This window comes from Eschscholzia californica, unplaced genomic scaffold (genome assembly GCF_041429995.1).
Source record: "Eschscholzia californica isolate CP2 unplaced genomic scaffold, dmEscCali1.0.p SCAF_5, whole genome shotgun sequence".
Taxonomy (NCBI): domain Eukaryota; kingdom Viridiplantae; phylum Streptophyta; class Magnoliopsida; order Ranunculales; family Papaveraceae; genus Eschscholzia; species Eschscholzia californica.
This window is the reverse complement of record NW_028238472.1, coordinates 51220416-51241059: the sequence shown is the minus strand read 5'-3', so window position 1 is coordinate 51241059 and position 20644 is coordinate 51220416. Positions and strand designations below refer to the sequence as shown.

At 34.8% G+C, this 20644-nt stretch overlaps 3 protein-coding genes and 1 long non-coding RNA gene across 4 annotated transcripts; 3 read left to right on the top strand and 1 right to left on the bottom strand.

The window, feature by feature from the left end:
- The first annotated feature begins 180 nt into the window (after nucleotides 1–180).
- On the top strand, nucleotides 181–3013 carry LOC147540356 (pentatricopeptide repeat-containing protein At1g08070, chloroplastic-like). The gene is made up of 2 exons (XM_086643798.1): nucleotides 181–2061; nucleotides 2234–3013. The coding sequence occupies exon 1, from the start codon at nucleotides 191–193 to the stop codon at nucleotides 1748–1750; it is 1560 nt and encodes a 519-aa protein (XP_086499924.1). The 5' UTR covers nucleotides 181–190; the 3' UTR covers nucleotides 1751–2061; nucleotides 2234–3013.
- Nucleotides 3014–3371: 358 nt separating this feature from the next.
- Nucleotides 3372–6156, top strand: LOC147540355 (E3 ubiquitin-protein ligase UPL5-like). Its single transcript, XM_086643797.1, has 2 exons — nucleotides 3372–5207; nucleotides 5337–6156. Exons 1-2 carry the CDS (start codon nucleotides 3710–3712, stop codon nucleotides 6002–6004), a joined length of 2166 nt encoding a protein of 721 aa, XP_086499923.1. The 5' UTR covers nucleotides 3372–3709; the 3' UTR covers nucleotides 6005–6156.
- Nucleotides 6157–8673: 2517 nt separating this feature from the next.
- On the bottom strand, nucleotides 8674–12995 carry LOC147540354 (uncharacterized). Its single transcript, XR_015226167.1, has 2 exons — nucleotides 12262–12995; nucleotides 8674–8913 (listed from the first exon to the last, which is right to left on the bottom strand). It is a non-coding gene; the product is annotated as an uncharacterized LOC147540354 (long non-coding RNA).
- A 2224-nt stretch (nucleotides 12996–15219) lies between these two features.
- On the top strand, nucleotides 15220–17973 carry LOC147540353 (E3 ubiquitin-protein ligase UPL5-like). The gene is made up of 3 exons (XM_086643796.1): nucleotides 15220–15311; nucleotides 15466–16971; nucleotides 17099–17973. Exons 2-3 carry the CDS (start codon nucleotides 15477–15479, stop codon nucleotides 17764–17766), a joined length of 2163 nt encoding a protein of 720 aa, XP_086499922.1. The 5' UTR covers nucleotides 15220–15311; nucleotides 15466–15476; the 3' UTR covers nucleotides 17767–17973.
- Nucleotides 17974–20644: the final 2671 nt, after the last annotated feature.

Sequence of the window (20644 nt, the reverse complement as noted above, 5' to 3'; positions counted from 1 at the left end):
TTGTTTTATGTGTCTCCAAGTTTTCTAAATTGTTATATTGGAAATGCCCTTTGCCCCTTCTACTACAAAAGTGAACCCAAACAAATTGGCCAATTTTATGAGCACCCAGGGGCAGAAATGGGTTGACAATTTATTATTTAAGTGATTTTTGTAGCTTCTTCATTCATTCACAAAGGAAATTTCATAAACCATGCCATCAAATTTTTCAACAACACTTCTTCTCACTTCTAAACAACTAACCCAAATTCAAGCTCACATCATAACAAACCAAAAACCAAATCTCTTAAATTCCCTGCTAAAGACCTTCACACTTTCAAAAAACCCTAAAAATGCTCTTCTTCTCTACAACCAAATGATCCAAACCCCAACTTCACATGACCATTTCACTTACACATATTCACTTAAAACATGTTCCTTATTGCATGCATTCCATAAAGGACTTGAAATCCATGCATGTATAGTAAAATCCGGTCACGATACGGATATTTTCATACAAAACTCTCTTATTCGGTTCTATTCGGATGCCGGTTACATTTTTTCCGCTACTCGAGTATTCGAAAATATGTCATATCATGATATTGTGTCATGGACTTCTATTATATCAGGACTTCAAAAAAATGGTCATGATTTAGAAGCTCTTGAAACTTTTGGGTCAATGAATATTAGACCTCATTCAATGACATTAGTTAGTATTCTTTCATCTTGTTCTAAGTTAAGAGCTTATAAGTTAGGGAAAGCTATTCATGGTTACAATACTAGAAATCTTATGGATATTACTAATCATAATAATAATAGTTTCGTCGATAATTCGATATTAAAATGCTATATGGAATGTGGGTTTCTTCGAAATGCACGTAAATTATTTGAATTAATGCCTAAAAGAGATGTTGTTTCTTGGACTACAATGATAGGTGGGTACGCGAAAAATGGATTTTATGAAGAATCAATTAGGGTTTTTGAAGAAATGATTGAAAGAGAAGAAGAAGAAGCTAAACCAAATGAAGCTACTCTGGTTACTATTTTATCAATATGTATTTCGATTGGGTCCTTAAATATGGGAAAATGGGTTCATTCTTATATAGGTAAAAGACATGATATAATGATGGATGATAATTTATGTAATGCTTTAATGAACATGTATGTGAAATTTGGTGACATGGGTATGGCTATAAAAGTATTTAAAGAGATGAAATTTAAGGATTTGATATCATGGAGTATAATGGTAGATGGGATGGCTATGAATGGTTATGAAAAGCAAACTCTGCAACTTATTTCACTTATGGTAATTAATGGAGTTCCTTTTGATGATATAACTTTCTTAAGTTTGTTATCAAGTTGTAATCATGGAGGGTTAATTAATGAAGGGTTAATGATATTCAGAGCTATGAAAGATATTTATAAGATTAAACCAGAGATTAAGCATTTTACTTGTATTATTGATATGTATGGAAGAGGTGGGTTTTTCGATGAAGTAGAAGATTTCATTAGAGAAATGCAGATTGAACTTGACGAGACGATGATTGGTTCATTGGTTAATGCTTATAAGATTCATGGAAATGGTGAGAAGATTGATCGACTAGGGAGATTTCTTGTTAGTAGAAGAGGTTTAAGTGTGGGTTGTTATAGGGTTTTAGCAAATATGTATGCTAGTATGAATAGATGGGATGATGCTAAGAATGCAGAAGATATGATCAAATTTATGGGTTTGAAAAAACCCCCTGGGTGTAGTTGGATTGAGGTGGATTCATAATTTTTTACAACTTGATGGAAAAAAGTTTGAAATTTGCTCGAAGCGAAAACTACTGTTGAGATTTTTCTTTGTTGTTGTTGATTCAAAAACGTTTCTGAATTTGGACCAGAAATCGTAGAAGCTCAAAATTGTAGGATTCGGCTATGGCCTATGGGTATGACATTATCCATTCCGATAATCGCTGGAGATACTAGCAAGTTTGCACCTAACGCACCTGAGTAGGAGTCGACATTAGAAGATGACTTAGATGGTTACAAACCCAAGGTTTCAACTTGGGAGTCTTTCCTGGGTCTAGTAACATTTCCAAGACGGTACGATTGATTATGTTTCTATATATTTTGATAATCATTTCTGCAATTCCCATAATTCAAATGTTTGTGGTAGAAGACTATCTTCCTTGTATCTCCTCTTCGTACGTGTAAACCTCGTTATTGTTGGCGTGTTGCGATCTACTTACAAAGTCACCTCTTGCTTGGTTTTCAGGTTGGTGGTGGAAGAGTCATTCGTCCAAGAGAGATTTCGGAAACATCGGAAGACAAAGCTGCTAAAGACGCCCGAACTAAGAAATTACTCACAGCATACAAGGATAAAGTAGGCTTAGTCATTGATCATATTTTGTGTAATTATAGGCATTGAAAGAGGGAGACTGTTTATGGACATTGGCATGCTTACACAAGCATTACCCTTTTACGAAAATGGCTTTTCAGGTAAACCTTTCAATTCTATAATTTTCAAACGACATAAAAGTTTATGGTCCAATAATTTTTAAAGCAATTACTACCAACCAAACGATCAAGCCTTTTGTTTTCAATTTGTAACACAGCCGAGGACGACTACGATGTTTACAAACCTAAGGTTTCAACTTGGGTAGTCTTTCGGAGGCCTAGTAACATTTCCAAGACGATACGATTGATTTTATCTTCTATACATTGTAGTAATCTTTTCTGCAATTCCCGTAGTTCAAATGATTTTTGGAAAAAATTCATCAGACAGAGATTTTGGAAATGTCGGAAGATAATGCTGCTAAATACGCCCGAACAAAGACTTTACTCACAGCCTACAAGGATAAGGTGGGCTTAGTCATCTATCCGAAGCTAAAGTGAGTGTGAGAAGGTATGAATTAGATGAAAAAGAACAAATGTGTTTATTTGCATCTTTCTCCAACATTTACCACAGTTATTCAGTTCTGTAATTTTAGGCATTGAAAGATGGAGACGATTTGATGAACATTGACAAGCTTAAACAAGCATTTACCCACTTTAAGTAGGTAAGGTCTTACTTAAAGTTCATAGAGTTGGCATCACAAGAGGAGCATCTCATTTGAAAAAATCATCATCTCCCATGCTATTAATTTTGGTTGTGGTAGGAGAGCTCGAAACTTTGGTTCAGAAGGTCTGTGTTCGACGAAAAAAAACATTTAGTCTGAAAATCCGTCTAAGTTTTTACTATAACGTTTAGTCTGCATAATTACTCTCTAACACATCTTATTTTTTAAGAGATGTTTTTTTTCTGTTGAATTATTTTTTAAGAGATGTTGGATGATAGTCTAGTTGCAATTGGTCGGTGTAAAGATAAGATGTTGTGGTTAGAATTTATAAAAAAAAAAAAATCAAATATTCTCACCCAAATTTTTAAAAACCCTATTTGTTTCTAAAAAGGAGGGGCCATACTTGTACCGTCCTTCACAGCCGTACCTAAAAGCTTCCCAAATAGGAAACCTTGTAATTCTACAAATTAGAAACTCAGAGGTCTAAACTTATATATGTATGTATGGACAGAGTCAGAGAGAGAGAGGTATGAATTGTTATTCTCAATTTTACTGCTTATTTTGAATTACACATATAGTTCTTGTGAATTACTACTAATGACTCTCTAATAGTTCTTGTTACTAGCTAGGGTTTTGTGCTTATCTTTTTGATAAAAAAAAAATCCCATCTTTTGTTTTGAGAGAGGGGAAGAATGGAACAAGACAAAGTTCTATACCTTTTTGAGAGAGAGCCAGGGGAGATTGAATTCATACCTAGGGTAGAATCAGAATCGGTTTTCAGAACCTTAATTAGACAGAAGTGTCATAAGCAAGGAGTTCGAATTCTAAGAAATTTGGTGTCTTCTATTTCACGCCTGCTCATTACCGGAAGTAATAGTGTTAATGAAGATGATGAATCCAGAAGAGGATATCTTGTGTTAGAGGGTTGTAAAGATTTCTTGAAGATGACCCATCAAAAACGTAACAAGCTTGAGCATCTTCAACTATTTTACTGGTACAGAATGCCTGAGTATCTAGTCTATTTATACCAATCTCCTATCAGTAATAATAAAGATATAGCCGAGGAATCAATTCGGCTATTTCTCTTTCCTAATATTGGATCCTTTCCTGTACCTATTCAACACATATTTTGTGGTACAGTTTTAGAGTTCTGTGAAGCTCTACGTGACCAAACAACAACAACAACGTCGGGTTGTTCACTGTACTACTCGTGTCGTCACACATATGGATCTTTACTCAAGTCAATTAGTCCGGCTAACACAAACCTTAAGAAAGGTTTTTCTTCAGTACCAGTTACGGTAATTCGTTGGTTTTACCCATTTACGAGTGAGCTCACGAAACAGTTGCTTGTGACCATGAAGTTGATTAGACAATCGTGCTTCTGTCGAGTGCCTTTTAAATTAAAATCACGATTTGAGAGTGATATTCGTGAGTTCTCTATATTCACACTCCATATGCGTTCAAAAATTGAGGATCATATAATGAGATTGCAAGATCCATCAATTGACTCTCGTTCGCTGCCAACTCTTTCTCTTGATTATATCCGCATAATCTGGTATTCCTCCGAGTTAAAAGAGCTCGAATTATTTTACAATGATTTTAATGAGTTGCTGAACAACATAGATCTTGGACTGACTTATATGGATGATGGAGTCGAGTACACCCGATGTACTGAATGTGAGTTCAACCATGGGTGGTTTTATTATGTTCCAATTCTTAAGGAATTAGACATGATGTCGAAGCTTTATCATACTGCTGAAAAGAACCTTGCCTCCTGCTTGATTTCACACCGAGATTCAATAAATAAGCTTATTATGAAATCAAAGAGAGGCGATGAACTTCAATGGCTTCTTAGATATAAGAATTTAACAAGTAAAGAATCTAGAGGACATTTGATCAAGATGATGTTCCCACATCAAGTTAAGAATGGTGGTGAATTACAGAAGATGAATTCAATTATTATTGATAGATCGAGGTTATTAGTTGATTCTTTTGAGCGTGTTGGGCTTGCAAATCCCATTATGTTGCGGAATGGAATTATTCCTCGGTTCAAAAATGAGGAAGCTTTTGAAGGTGGTCCTGGAGTTTTCAGAGAATGGCTCCTCTTGTTATGCCAACACCTATTCGCTCCACAAAGTTCGCTCTTCCTATCATGTCCATATGACCATCAAAGGTTCTATCCCAATTCAGGTATATTGAAGATTTCAACATTATTTGACTTTTTGATATTCTGTTTGTGTCTTTCTTATGTTTTATTTTTACATCAAAACTTTGGGCAATCTCTATACTAATTGAATTTGAATTGTTTCTTATTTGCAGCAAAACTGGATACTCAACAATTCCAATATTATGGGTTTTGTGGTCGAGTGATCGCTTTAGCATTGATGCATGACATTCAAATAGGCATTGGATTTGATTGCTTGTTTTTCTTGCAATTAGCCGGAGGATCAAAACTCACTTTGGAAGATATACGAAATGCAGATCCTTACATGTATAAAAGCTGTAAAGATATCCTGGAGATGGATACGAAGTTGATAAATTCAGATTGTTTGGGTCTGACATTTGTTTGGGAAACTGAAGAAAAAGATGAGTGTGGGTTGAGGAAAATTGTGGAATTGTGCCCCGGAGGGAATGCAATGGTCGTGAGTAGCATGAACAGAGAAGAGTATATCAAACTTGTTATTGAACATTGCTTCATCAAATCTATAGAAGAAAAGGTAAAACTATTTATCCATGGGATTGATGAAGTGCTTACTCGAAAATGTCGAAAGATGTTTTTCGAGAGTATAGAATTGGAAGATCTTGATCATATGTTAATGGAGAAAGCGATTTGTGAAGAAGATAGAAACTGCAATGAAGTTGTTGTTGATAGTAGGATTACTCCTTTTGAGAAAATAATTGGAACCACTTTGCCGTTGTCTAGCCGAAAGTCTTTTCATCTGTCGTTGACGTGCAAACAACAGTCTGGGGGTTTCCGTATATATTGATTAGTTATTGCAAAAGTTGTATTAAATTTGAGTCTTGTAGATCCTCTTTTGTCATATTTATTTTCAAATTCTTACTTTAGTAGATGTAGGGCATTCATGTAATGGCCATTTGTTAAACAAACTTCTAGAAATAATTCTGATTTAACCCCAAATTGTAATTAATTCACCATTTTGGCCTAGTGTCTCGCGGTTCATTTTGATCTGCAAGGACCAATTTTTGTGAAACAAGTTAACAGAAGAAGAATTGTCATTTGTCAAACAAACTAGTAGAAAGATTTCTGTATTTAACCCCAAATTGTAATTAATACGCCCGAACAAAGACTTTACTCACAGCCTACAAGGATAAGGTGGGCTTAGTCATCGATCCGAAGCTAAAGTGAGTGTGAGAAGGTATGAATTAGATGAAAAAGAACAAATGTGTTTATTTGCATCTTTCTCCAACATTTACCACAGTTATTCAGTTCTGTAATTTTAGGCATTGAAAGATGGAGACGATTTGATGAACATTGACAAGCTTAAACAAGCATTACCCTTTTACAAAAAAAGTAATGAAAGACTTGGGTTTTTAAGTAAACCTTTCAATTTTGTAGAAGTTCTTCCCTATCGATAAGTTTCAAGCGACATAAGAGTTTGTGGTCGATAATTTTTAATACAACTATCACTAATCGAACGATCAAGCCGTTTGTTTTCATCTCGCTGTTAACTTCAGCACAGAGTTTCCGCGCTTTATGCTTTTAGTTTTCACCCTTCCGGGTCTCAGCTCGAAGTGGAAGGAGTAGATTCTTTCATGAAGTGTTTGGACAGTAGAAGATTTTACTGATATGTAGCAACAAGAAATCTGAAGGCGCAACAGTTTGTGTGGCAGTGCTGCCTAATCGAAGACAATACATATAGGTGTTCGTTAACTAGGTCGTCGTGGAATCTACTTGTGAGCTACAAAAAAGCGTACAAAGAGCCATCGAATGTACTCGTGGACTAGGTGGCCGTGGAATGACAAATACTATCTTCAAGCAACAGAGCTAGCCAAGTTAAGTTGTCCAAGTACACTTCAAGACATATCTAATCCATCCTTTAGGTCAGATTAACATGGCCTATCCTGATTTGGTACGACAAATACATAGTTTTTCTACGAAGTTGCACTACGGTTTCATAGAAAACATGGATTACCATTGAAGACTACGATCCTGCTCTCTGCGGAGGAGAGATATGAACTAGACCAGAAAATGTGTAGCGACTTAGAACGTTGACAATAAACGACTTTTGATGACTTATACTTCTTTCTTTTACATTAAAATCTTAATGTTAAGTACCAGTGATGAACTGATGACATAATGATAATGATTTGAATGACTCTAAATTAAATCATCTTGCCTAAGGTAAACATAGTATGTGAAATCATCTTGCCTACATAGTCCGAGTCGTCAGATTCAGGTTGATTTCTGAATATTTCTTGTATATGAACTTATTATTCAATTCCAAGACTAGTAACCCAAACTTTGTTGGTTCTCGTATCTTATCGATCTCATCTTCTACTTGTTCAAAATCCAAATCGTTCTTGCTCGTTTGCTTCAAAAATGATGCAGAGAAAAGCACTTGACAAGCTTGGAATTCCATCTCAAACCAATCACAATTATGCTAACTCGCACAATGCTGGTACCATGATAGTGGTTAAACTACTACTCCGCATAAGTCTACTTCGAACAAAACAGCACAATCTAGAGTCAGTAAGGGTCCTAATGTCGTTGCTTCTCGTCGTTGTGGTGGTTGTTTAGCTATTCCACAAACAGCTCCACCTGTAGAATTTCCTCAGTAGGCTGAAGAATTTGAATGTCCCGTGGTCGATTTCTCAAAATTTTCAACTTGTTCTTGATTACATAGAAAACCTGTCGGCTCCATAAATGGAGTGACTCGTCTACTGAGTGAGCTCTATCGTAAAATGATCTGAGAAAATTGTCCCACTCATAACAAACCAAAAACCAAATCTCTTAAATTCCCTGCTTAAGACCTTCACACTTTCAAAAAACCCTAAAAATGCTCTTCTTCTCTACAACCAAATGATCCAAACACCAACTTCACATGACCATTTCACTTACACATATTCCCTTAAAACATGTTCCTTATTGCATGCATTCCATAAAGGACTTGAAATCAATGCATATTTCGTAAAATCCAGTCACGATACCGATTTTTTCATACAAAACTCTCTTATTTGATTCTATTTCCGATTCAGGTTACCTTTTTTCAGCTACTCGAGTATAAAAAAATATGTCATATCATGATATTGTGTCATGGACTTCTGTTAGATCAGGACTTGAGAAAAATAGTCATGATTTAGAAGCTCTTAAAACATTTAGGTCAATGAATATTAAAACCTCATTCAATGACATTAGTTAGTATTCTTTCATCTTGTTCTAAGTAAAGAGTTCATAAATTAGGGAAAGCTATTCATGGTTACAATATTAGAAATCTTATGGATATTGGTTATCATAATAATAACATTTTCGTCGTTAATTCGATATTAAAATGCTATATGGACTGTGGGTTTATTCGAAATGCACGTGAATTATTCGAATTAATGCCTAAAAGAGATGTTCGTTGGACTACAATGATAGGCGGGTACGCGAAAAATGGGTTTCTTGGAGTACAATGATAGGTGGCTACGCGAAAAATGCACATCAATTATCCTTGATACAATGTGACTCCTTTCAACAAAAAAAAAAATACAATCTGACTCATGTGAATAGTTTTTTTTTTTTTAACACATATATATATAGTAAATGTAACACATTTGAACAGTGCCCAATCCATACATTCACCAGGTAAAAAAAAAAAGATTCACTCATTCTCTCTCTATCTCTCTCTCTTCTATCTCTCTCTATCTTCATCTTCCTCGCTAATTATTTCTTCCTCTGCCCAGGAAAAACACAGATTAGTTCAAGCAATCAAGGTATGATTTCCTACCATTACTGAATCAGTTTTAAGTTAAATCATTTAACTACTAATTTTAATGAACAAATAGATCAAGAAACGGCCACCGGGAGAGAGGGAGAGAGAATAATAACCGTTTTTTGAGAGATCTCAGTTTTGGTTCTGTCTTTCCGGCGAAGGACTCCTTCTTTCGCCGGAATCCCTTTCGGATTTGAATGGAATGTTGTTTCTTTTTAAGTTTTATGGTTTAGGTTTAGGTTTGTATTTCCTCTTCCTTTGAGAGAGAGAGAAGACGGGTATCATTCACCATTGTTGAAGATGAACATAAGAGACCCTAATCAAATTAAAGGTTCATTTTCAGTTTCTATTCGGTTCCTAGATCTGGATAAAGAAATCTTTTGTCAAAATCTTTAAGGGGGTTTGTCTTCAGATTGATCAAGGAGAAGAAGACTATTACATTTAGAGAATTCTTGAACATGTTTGGGAAGCATACGATAGATGAGACAATTCTTCCAACCAACAACTACCAAGACATGATCATCATCTTTATTAACTGTTGATGATGATGATGATGAAGAAGATTAAGAAGACGAAGGAGATGAATCAGATATAAGAGATTCATCGCTTTCATAAGAACTATCATCATCTTTATTAACTGTTGATGATTATGGTGGACAATGGGTTGCGATAATGGCGGTTTTCTAGCGACGATGGCGGTTCTCCGGCGACAGTGGAGGTTTTCCGGCGACGTTGGTGGTTTCCGGTGAAAGCGTCGGTGTTTGTTTTAGTTTTTTCATTCATTCTCGACCTTTAGGGTCTTTAATTCTCGATCTTTAGGATCTTTTTTGTCGACCTTTAGGGTCTTTTTTGCGTTTGTGTCATGTCAATTTCTGTCCCTTCATGAGGTACTTTACATTTGAAAGTACTATGTACTTATCTTATGTAACTCTTATGAAGTTGAGGAGAGAAATAAGAATTATGTACAATGTAACTTCGTGATCGTTATCACTTATTAATGAAAGTTTGGCTTGTACTCAAAAAAAAAAAAAAAAAAAAAAATAGATCAAGAAACCTAGTTTACATATAATTTTGTGGATTCAACTCATGGATAAGATTCTATAATCTTTTTGACTTTTAACTAAGTAATGAAGAATGTTAGATCAAGAAACCTAGTTTACATATGATTTCATATCATTACTGAATCAGATTTAACTACTAATTTTAATGAAAACATGTAAGATCAAGAAACCTAGTTTACATATAATTTTGTGGATTCAACTCATGGATGAGATTCTATAATCTTTTGGACTTTTAACTAAGTAATGAATAAATCCAGAATCAAGAACCCTAGGTTCTATAACTATAATTTTTGTGTATGTTGGAGTGAACCAATTAATGAGGCAAAACCCTAATTTATATCTCTGAGTGAAATTTTTTTTTGCTTGCTCGATAGTTATCACTCTGGAAATTAAGGCTTAGGCGATTCAACATTTCAACCTAATCTTTCTCTCTCTATCTCTATCTGAGTTCTATCTACATCATGGATGCCATTTATGACGAGGTAACAGTTCATTTGTTGATTATCCTTTTTCATTTACTCATTTGTGGTTGGATCTAACACAATTAGGAATTTGGAGTATTTATTTTAGGGTTTACTTTCACTTGTGATCCATTAAATGAAATGAGATACAAAATCCTAAACCCTTTTAGTTTAGATCTAAAATATTTGCAGTGCAGCAAAACTAGAACATATTAGGGTTTCATTTTATAAAAAGGGCATGCCATTATTAGTTTAATTCATCTCCTATAAACTCTAAAATAACTATTTGAGTTTACTAGTGTCAAAATTATATCGAACAAATGAATCGTAACGAAAATTGCCTCTACAATAGAGGGAGGTGTGATTAAGAAGAGACAAATGAAAGTAGAATGATAAGAAAACATCTAGCAGGGCTTGTACTGATTATTATTATTGGGCTTGAATGTATTTTAACACTAACAAGTATCTCCTTGCATTTTAGTATTTTAAGATGCACTTCTGTTTTATCCTCATGTTATGGTTTAGTGGGTGTATGTAATATGAACTAGTTTGTCTACATTTTGTGTTTTGTCTCTAAGTATTAAGACAAGTGCTAAACGGTCCGAAAAAAAAAAAAATCGTTTATGGTTGCAGGAAGGAAGAATTGTTGTTGTTAATTGTGATGTGACAAAACTTAATACTCTGATAATTTCATATAAGGACAATTGACAATTAACACAGTCAAGTGAACAACAACAAGCACATAACTATTTTTTGGCACTTGATAATTTCATATAAGCACATAACTATTTTTTGCAGGAAGAATCGTTTATGGTTGCAGTATTAGTGAACAACAACTATTATCACAGTATTAAGGTTGTTAATTGTGTGGGCATGCTTCATAAATAGTGAACTTATATTTGTTTATGTGCAGGAAGGAAAAATCGATTTTGCTAATTGTGATGTCAAGAAATTGAATCTAGTTGCTCTCCAAAGCATGAAAAAATTCTTAGAGATGAATGAATTGATGATTCCATATTACGATGCTGAAACAAAGCTCCTAGCCATCCAATTAGACTTGGAGAAAAAGATTGGGAATAAGAAAGAAAGGCAGGAACTGAAAAAAGACGAGGCTAAATTCGGCAAAATACTTTGTAAGCTCCAACAAGGTCTCCCGGCAGAAAAACACGAAAGAGACGCGTTTCACTTGTTGAAGACCAAAGGCGAAGTTGAGGCCAGGCTCAAATTGGTGGATGAGAGGATTAAAATACTCTCTAAGTAGGGTAACTTTAGCACGACTACTATAGTATAGTCACTTCTTATCTCAGTACATAATGGTAAAAACTTTAGCATGACTACTAATTAGTATAGTCATTTCTTATCTCGTTACAGTATGGGTAAAAACTTTAGCTTAACTATTGAGTTTTATCAGAGAAATTATTCTTTTCTTCAATGGATTACTCTGAGATCGATCTAATTAGAGTTTTAATTGAATAAACAGTAATTGTAATTGAGTTGACTGAAATGATTTTCTACTATATCTAAAGAAGGGGTTATTCTGAATAGGCTAGGTTATGGACTCCTTTGGTTCCAGTGGGGCTAGGTTATGGACTCCTTTGGTACCTATTCGTATATGATCGAAAGTATAATTAGAAGTTAAGAGATGGCACTAATTACAATCACCGGTTAACGTATTAGTATGTGATCGAAAGTAGTATAATTCAAGGTTAAGAGATGGCACTAATTATAATCACTGGTTAACCTAGAAGAGACATATAATGGGTCAAAATTACAGAGTAAAATGACTTACCAGATTTTTTTTGAAAAAAAAGTCAAGGAGAGATCCAGAAAATAAGCCCCCCATATAATCCAGAAAATAAGCCTTGTGTTTCCTTCAACCAATAGAAATAAAAATTATAATTAAATTACAAATCATCAATAAGACTAACAGTAGACCAATTTATACCCTCTTTATTGAATCTCAAAAAACAATCGAATGACTCACATTATGACACGTAGGGAAAAAGAAACTGTAAAGCAAACTAGGCCTGTAAAAAGTAAACCCCCCTATGGAAATCTAAAACAAAATAGACCTAATGATGATGATGATGATTTTCAAAAAACAAAAAAAAAAACAAATCTATGGTAAATCAAGATAGATAATTTTATGAACATCTAATATACAATTTTAACAGATCTATATATATATATATATATATAATATATATATATATATATGCAGATCTGGAAGAAAAAAAATGGTTTCTTTGACTTCCCTTGTTCTTCTTTGGCTTCTCTTCTTCTTTGGTTGTTGTCATCAAAGAGGGATCTCCTTCCTTACCACTGATGAGAGAGAAGGATAGAATGAAATGAGAGAGAGGGAAGCACCCAACAGAGATAAGATTAGAAGGAGGAGAAGCCTCTCTCTCTCTCTCGTCTTTTTTCTCTCTCAACAAGATAATGGTGAGTTATGAAGGGTTAGGTCAGATTTTGCTATATGCCTATATCAAGTATGTATGTATGACACATATTAACCCGGCCCATGAGATTAATGTCCATCTCCACTTGTTTTTTAAACGGATTCCCACCGTTGGCGTCCCCCGATTAAAAAAGGGCATGCCACAAAACATGTTCATATAGTTTGCATCACAAGACGAGCATCTCATTTGAAAAAAAAAAAAAAATTGGACTTATAGTCTAAAAACGGGTCCTAATAGCAGATACAGTCCTCTCCAATCCTATAAAGGGTTTCAACAAAAAAAAAATATATAAATGGATATCTAGTCCATTTGGTTTCATCTAGAAAGAAACACACAAATCCCTATATTACATATTAATTTATAATACCTATCCTAACCTCCTTTATATATAAAATCTGATTTCCATTCTAAAATCCAAAATATCTTTTTACTATTTTTATCTCCACATTCTCTCTCCAATCACGTGTAAATTCAAAGTAAATTTCATCTTCAATATATTCCGTAACTGAAATCTGAAACTTTCTCTCTCTCTCTCTAAAAACGAAAGCTCCAATAAACATCCATTAAACTCACCTGCAGCAGTACAAACCTCCATGTTTCATCTTCATTACAACAGCAGTAAAAACCTCCATTGTTTCATCTTCATTAGAGCTGCTGAAATCATCTTTTTCATCGTTAATGCGATTTGGAAGTAGAGCGCTCTCATGGGCTGGCCCGATGTGAAAATTGTTAGCTAGAATGAAATCTTATAGGCGCCCTCACAGATGTGGTCCCATGAATTTGGTGGCCCAAAGCGAGGCATTGCTCACTTTGGGCCAGGGCCGGCTCTGGACTCTCTGCCCAAAGGGAGGATTAAGTGATCAACTTAGCTAGAACATTTACTATCCTTGGTCTCTGTCTATGCTTCATTGTTGGCTTCTAAAAAATTGTGTGGAAAAGATGGATCTCTTGTTTATATGATCAAGCCTCTAATGGATAAAAATGAACAGATCACAGCGAAGTGTTTCAGATTGATCCTAATCAAGGTGTCAAACCACGATTTCTAGTGGAACTCATCCACCTTAGTAATGAAATCAATGAAAAGGTTCTTTCTCACTCTAAAATAGCAAGAACTCTATTAATCTTTGTTCAGGACTTTGCTCTCTGTAAACTATTTTCAATTACCATTAACAAGTTTCTTTTCATTCTTCCCTCACTCTCTCTATAAAACTCATAATTCAATCAACTAAAGACTAATTACATTGTTATATCTGTTCCATTTTTTCCCTCTCTAAAAATCCACTTTCTATTCTGACTAATTTTTAAGTTGCAAGCTAATATATCCATCAATTTTAGTTCTAGTTTCTGGAATAGAAATGTGATTAGGCAATTGTGTATTATTATTTCAACTTATAAAAGTAAATAAGGTAAGATTTCTACTGAACTTGAATATAAATCGATTTCGATTAGCTTTAGTAGTAAGTTTGAAAATCCAAAGTGAGGAATTGATTTCCTAACCATTCTTGTCCTTCCACCAGTTTCTCATCTTCCTCCTTTCATTTCTCTTTCACTCTCTCTCTCTCTCTCGTCCAAGCTTTCCTCTCTTGATTGGAGTTTATTAATTTAAGAAAGAAGAAGATGATATAGAATTGGAAACTAAAATGTACATAAGGACATTTTTGTCCATATTCACATGTGCAGTTCACACACTCTGAACTTAACTTTGAGTTGACGGTTTCCGTCCACGTGGGGGTGTAAATCAAAACTTTCAAAAAAACGGGAGTATAGTCTCAATATCAATATAAAAGTGGGGGTCAATGTCAAAATTGCCCAAAAAAATATTTTAAACCCCCAACCCAACCCAACCCTAGCAAAGGAGCTGCGGTTGTCCTCTTATACTTTGGAGACGGATTCTAGGGTTTTGCTGGAACTAATCTTAGCCACCGATCCCGTACTCCCTTGGAGATTGGAGAACCAAATCAGACGGCTAAGATTACGGGTTCAATCGAACCGGATGGAGGTTACCCATTGCAACCGGATCCAGAACTCGGAAGCCCATGAGCTGGCAGCTTTAGTCCATCATGATTAAGTTTTTAGTCCTTCAGTTGTTAGAACTGTTTACCTTTAGTCCTTCTTTGCTTTTTGTTGGGTTTGGAACTAATTGTAAACTCTATTTTAGTAAGGTTATCAAAAAAAAAAACCCAACCCAACCCAACCCAAATTATTTGTTTCTAAAAAAGAGGGGCCATACTTGTACCGTCCTCCCGTAACAAGCCGTACCTAAAAGCTTCCCAAATAGGAAACCTTGTGATTCTACAAATTAGAAACTCAGAGGTCTATATATAAATATGGACAGACTCAGAGAAAGACAGAAAATCTCAATTCTAGGGCAAAACTTAAGGTATGAATTATTATTCTCAATTTTACTGCTTATTTTGAATTACCCATATAGTTCTTCTGAATTACTCCTTACTTATAACTCTCTACTAGTTGTTACTAGCTAGGGTTTTGTGTGATAAACCCTTTGATAAAAAAAATCTATCTTTTGTTTTGAGAGAGGGGAAGAATGGAACAAAACCCAGTTGTATACCTTTTCGAAGGAGAACCAGGTGAGGTTGAATTCATACCTAGGGTAGAATCAGAATCAGTTTCCAGAGCCTTAATTAGAAGGAAGTGTCATAAGCGAGGAGTTCGAATTCTAAGAAACTTGGTGTCTTCTATTTCACGCCTACTCATTACCAGTAGTAGTAGTGTTAATGATGAATCCAACAGAGGAAATTTTGTGTTAGAGGGTTGTAAAGATTTCTTGAAGATGACTCCTCGAAAACGTAACGATATCCAGCATCTTCAACTATTTTGCTGGTACAGAATGCCTGAGTATCTAGTCTATTTATATGAATCTCCCATCAGTAATAATAAAGATATAGCGGAGGAATCAATTCGGTTATTTCTCTATCCTAACATTGGATCCTTTCCTATGCACATTCAACACATATTTTGTTGGATAGTTTTAAGCTTCTGTGAAGCTCTCCGTGACCAAACAAGAACAACAACATCATCGGGTTGTTCACTGTACTACTCGTGTCGTCAGACGTATACATCATTACTCAAGTCACTTAATCCCGCTAACACAAACGATAGATGTTTACCTTCAGTACCAGTTACGGTAATTCGTAACTGGTACCCATTTACGAGCGAGCTCACGAAACAGTTGCTGGTGAACATGAAGTTGATTAGACAATCGTGCTTCTGTCAAGTGCCATCCGAGTTGAAATCACGATTTGAGAGTGATATGCGTGAGTTCTCTATATTCACACTCCATATGTGTTCAAAAATTGAGGATCATATGATGAGATTGCAAGATCCATCAATTGACTCCCGTTCTATGCCAACTCTTTCTCTTGATTATATCCGCTTATTCTGGTATTCCTCTGAGTTAAAAGAGCTCGAATTGTTTTACAATGATTTTAATGAGTTGCTGAACAACATAGATCTTGGTCTGACTTATATGGATGATGGAGTCGAGTACACCCGATGTACTGAATGTGAGTTCAACCATGGGTGGTTTTATTATCTTCCAATTCTCAAGGAATTAGACATGATGTCGAAGCTTTATCATACTGCTGAAAAGAACCTTGCCTCGTGCTTGATTTCACACCGAAATTCAATAAATATGCTTATTATGAAATCAAAGAGAGGCGATGAACATCAATGGCTTCTTAAGTATAAGAATTTAACAAGTAAAGAATCTAGAGGACATTTGATCAAGATGATGTTCCCGGATCAAGTTAACAATGGTGGTGAATTACAGAAGATGAATTCGATTATTATTGATAGATCGAGGTTATTAGTTGATTCTTTTGAGCGTGTTGGGCTTGCAAATCCCATTTTGTTGCGGAATGGAATTATTCCTCGGTTAAAAAATGAGGAAGCTTTTGAAGCTGGCCCTGAAGTTTTCAAAGAATGGCTCATCTTGTTATGCCAACACCTATTCGCTCCACAAAGTTCACTCTTCCTATCATGTCCATATGACCATCAAAGGTTTTATCCCAATCCAACAGGTATATTGAAGATTTCAACATTATTTGACTTTTTGATATTGTGTTTGTGTCTTTTTATGTTTTATTTTACAACAGAACTTTTGGCAATCTCTATACTAATTGGATTTGAACTGTTTCTTATTTGCAGCAAAACTGGATACTCAACAATTCCAATATTATAGGTTTTGTGGTAGAGCGATAGCTTTAGCATTGATGCGTGACGTTCAAATAGGCATTGGATTTGATCGCTTGTTTTTCTTGCAATTAGCCGGAGGATCAAAACTCACTTTGGATGATATACGAAATGCTGATCCTTACATGTATAAAAGTTGTAGAGATATTCTAGAGATGGATACAAAGTTGATAAATTCAGATTGTTTGGGTCTGACATTTGTTTGGGAAACTGAAGAAAAAGATGAGTGTGGGACGAGGAAAATAGTGGAATTGTGTCCCGGAGGGAATGCAATGGTCGTGAGTAGCATGAACAGAGAAGAGTATATCAAACTTGTTATTGAACATTGCTTCATCAAATCTATAGAAGAAAAGGTAAAATTATTTATCCAAGGGGTTGATGATGTTCTTACTCGAAAGTGTCGAAAGATGTTTTTCGAGAGTATAGAATTGGAAGATCTCGATAATATGTTACTGAAGAAAGCAATTTGTGAAGAAGATAGAAACTGCAATGAAGTTGTTGGTGCTGGTACGGTTAGTCCTTTTCAGAAAATAATTGGAACCACTTTGCCTTTGTCTAGCCGAAAGTCTTTTCATCTGCCGTTGACGTGCAAACAACAGTCTGGGGGTTTCCGTATGTATTGATTAGTTATTGCAAAAGTTGTATTAAATTTGAGTCTTGTAGATCCTCTTTTGTCATATTTATTTTCAAATTCTTACTTTTGTAGATGTAGGGCATTCGTGTAATCGTCATTTTTTAGACAAACTTGTAGAAATTATTCTGATTTAACCCCCAATTGTAATTAATTCACCGTTTTGGCCTAGTGTCTAGCGGTTCATTTTGATCTCCAAGGACCAATTTTTGTGAAACAAGTTAACAGAAGAAGAATTGTCATTTGTCAAGCGAACGACCAATTTCAATTGTTTTAGCTTCATAATTGACCGGCAGTTCGTTTAAGCTTCCAAAGACCAATTTCTTTTTATTTCTAGAAATTTTCCCCATTTCACCGCCTTCTCCTCTACCTCAACTCTCTATCTCGCCACCTCACCATCTCTTCCTATGCAAGTCGTTAGCGTGCTGTTTTTTTCAGCGACCTTCAAACTGTTCTTTTTATTTCTTCTTCTTGGTAGGAACTCAGTGCCTTTAGCAGAACGAAAAGTCTGCATTGGACAACTGCTAGAAGTGGTCGATTACGAAGGAAAAAAACGATTGGAAATCGGTTGTAAGTGATGGAAAAAAAATCTAAAAGGAAAATGAGAAAGAGAAGAGACTCATGTTGATGATATTAGAGATCCGAATAATATTCTGAAAGATGAGATTCGTCGGTTAGTTTTAAATTAACAAGATAACATCTTTCTTGATCTCACTAAAAGATAGAAAGATAATAACAAAGTAGCACTCCCGTATTCTTAAACAAAAAAACTAAAAGACGATATCCAATTGGTACTTTTTTTGCATGTTGAAACTTAAGTAAATTGGTTGCTAGAACTAGGGTTGGAAGTCAGTTATGGAAAAAATTTGAAGACTTGTTGAAAACCTTTTGATATTTTATCTGTACATCCTACTGAACATCAGTTGTTATGTAGTCGAAAAACTTCATTAGATCTAGTCATTTGGGCAAGAGGAATGATAGAGTGTCCAGCTAGAATGCCCAGTAAAATGCCTAAATTTCTTCATTTAGAAATAAAAGCGGTCTCCATCATAGTCAAACTTTGAGAAAATCTTATCTTTTAGTGAATCCACGTCAGCTGGGCACTCTAGCATCTCCCCTTTGGGCAATAGTAGTTATAAGGTGAACTAGGTATAGAATTTGAAGAATTTGTATGATTTGTGTTCTAGTGCTAGGGGATGAAAATGTGGCAAATTCACTAGACAGGGCTTTTTGAGAAAAATCTCAATACGAAGAAAAAACCGTTGATTTTCAGCATTGGTTCCGTGGGTCTTGTTTTTACGGATAAGAAGAGGAACTGAGAATTGCCAGCTGATTTAGTTCCTGTGGTGGATTTTTTTTGGGTGACGACGTTTTACGTGATCTAGAGTTTTTTGATTGGGGATACCAGCTAGTTTGAACCTAAAGCACTCGAGCAAGGAGTCAGTCATTCGAAGATGACTCGGATATTTACAAACATAAGGTTTCCACTCGGGGAGTCTGTCCGAGGCCTAGTAACACTTCCCAGACGGATGGTAAGCCTTGATTTTATCTTCTATACATTTTGATAATTTTTTCTGCAATTCTCATAATTTCAAATGATTTGCAGTAGAAGATTATCTTCCTTGTATCTCCTTTCCGTAAGTGTAAAACTTGTTATCATTGGCATGTTCCGATCCGCTTACAAAGTCTTCTCTTGATTGGTTTTTATTATAAATATTTATTACAAATAAAAATATTTTTTTATAAATAAAGTATCTTTGTTGTTAATTTTTATTATAAGTATAAAATATTTGGTCGGTGCTATTTACAGGTCTGGCTATTTGTAGATCTATTTTTTTACTATTTACAAATCTTTTGACTTTATAACAATATATTCGTTATTTAGAATAAAACCCTTATTTTAGAGATAGGTTCTTCCTCTCCATCTAAAATGCTGAAAAAATAAACATCAAACCGACCGAAAATATTGAAAAATTAAACATCAAATTGACCGAAAATGCTGAGAAATTGAAAATCAAATTGACCGAAAATATTGAAAAATTAAACATCAAAATGACCGAAACGTTAAGAAAAAATTAAACATCAAAAATCAAGTTTCTTCACAAAGTATCTTCACAAAAAATTTCTTCACACAAAATTTTGTCACTGAAATTGTTTGGTAAAAACGTCACCGAAATTTGTTAGTAAAAATGTCACCGAAAATGTTTATCGTTCTAAGCATTATTTCACCGAAAATTTGAGTCGTTCACTTACAATGTTGACCTAGAAATCTGAGTTCTTTTTTAGAATAATCACCACAAATTAGTTTATCTTACCTCTAAAGTTATGTCTTCACTTAGAATGTTGTTATATAAGTCCAACGAAGAGTCATAGTTGAGTTCTTCAAAATCAAACTCTTCCATTAATTAAGTCTCTTGACCACTAAGCTCCTCCTTTAATGTACCTTCTTCATTGTTAGGTGATTGTGAGTTGATTGTTAATAGTTGTGGTGGTAATTGTTGGGGTGGTGGAAGGTATTGGTGGTGGGGTTTAGGAATGAAGGAAATAAAATATCTTCTACTCTATAATCAATATTTTTTTCAATTTGATCCTTATCAAAATTTGATTTTAGTCTCTATGTGCTCTATAAACAGCAAAACCTTATTTACAGAGAAAGTGAAAAGATTCCAACTTTCGGGCTTTGTAAATAGCTAAAGTAGCTCTGTAAATAGTTTTGACCAAAATATTTTTATAAATATAATAGTGTGTTTGGATGACGGCATCATGAATCCCCGGATTCATAAGTCCTTAGAATTCATGATTCCACGGATTCATGAATCCAAGTAATATTTTTTTGTTCGTTAGGCAACTAATAAGAATCCTATGATTTA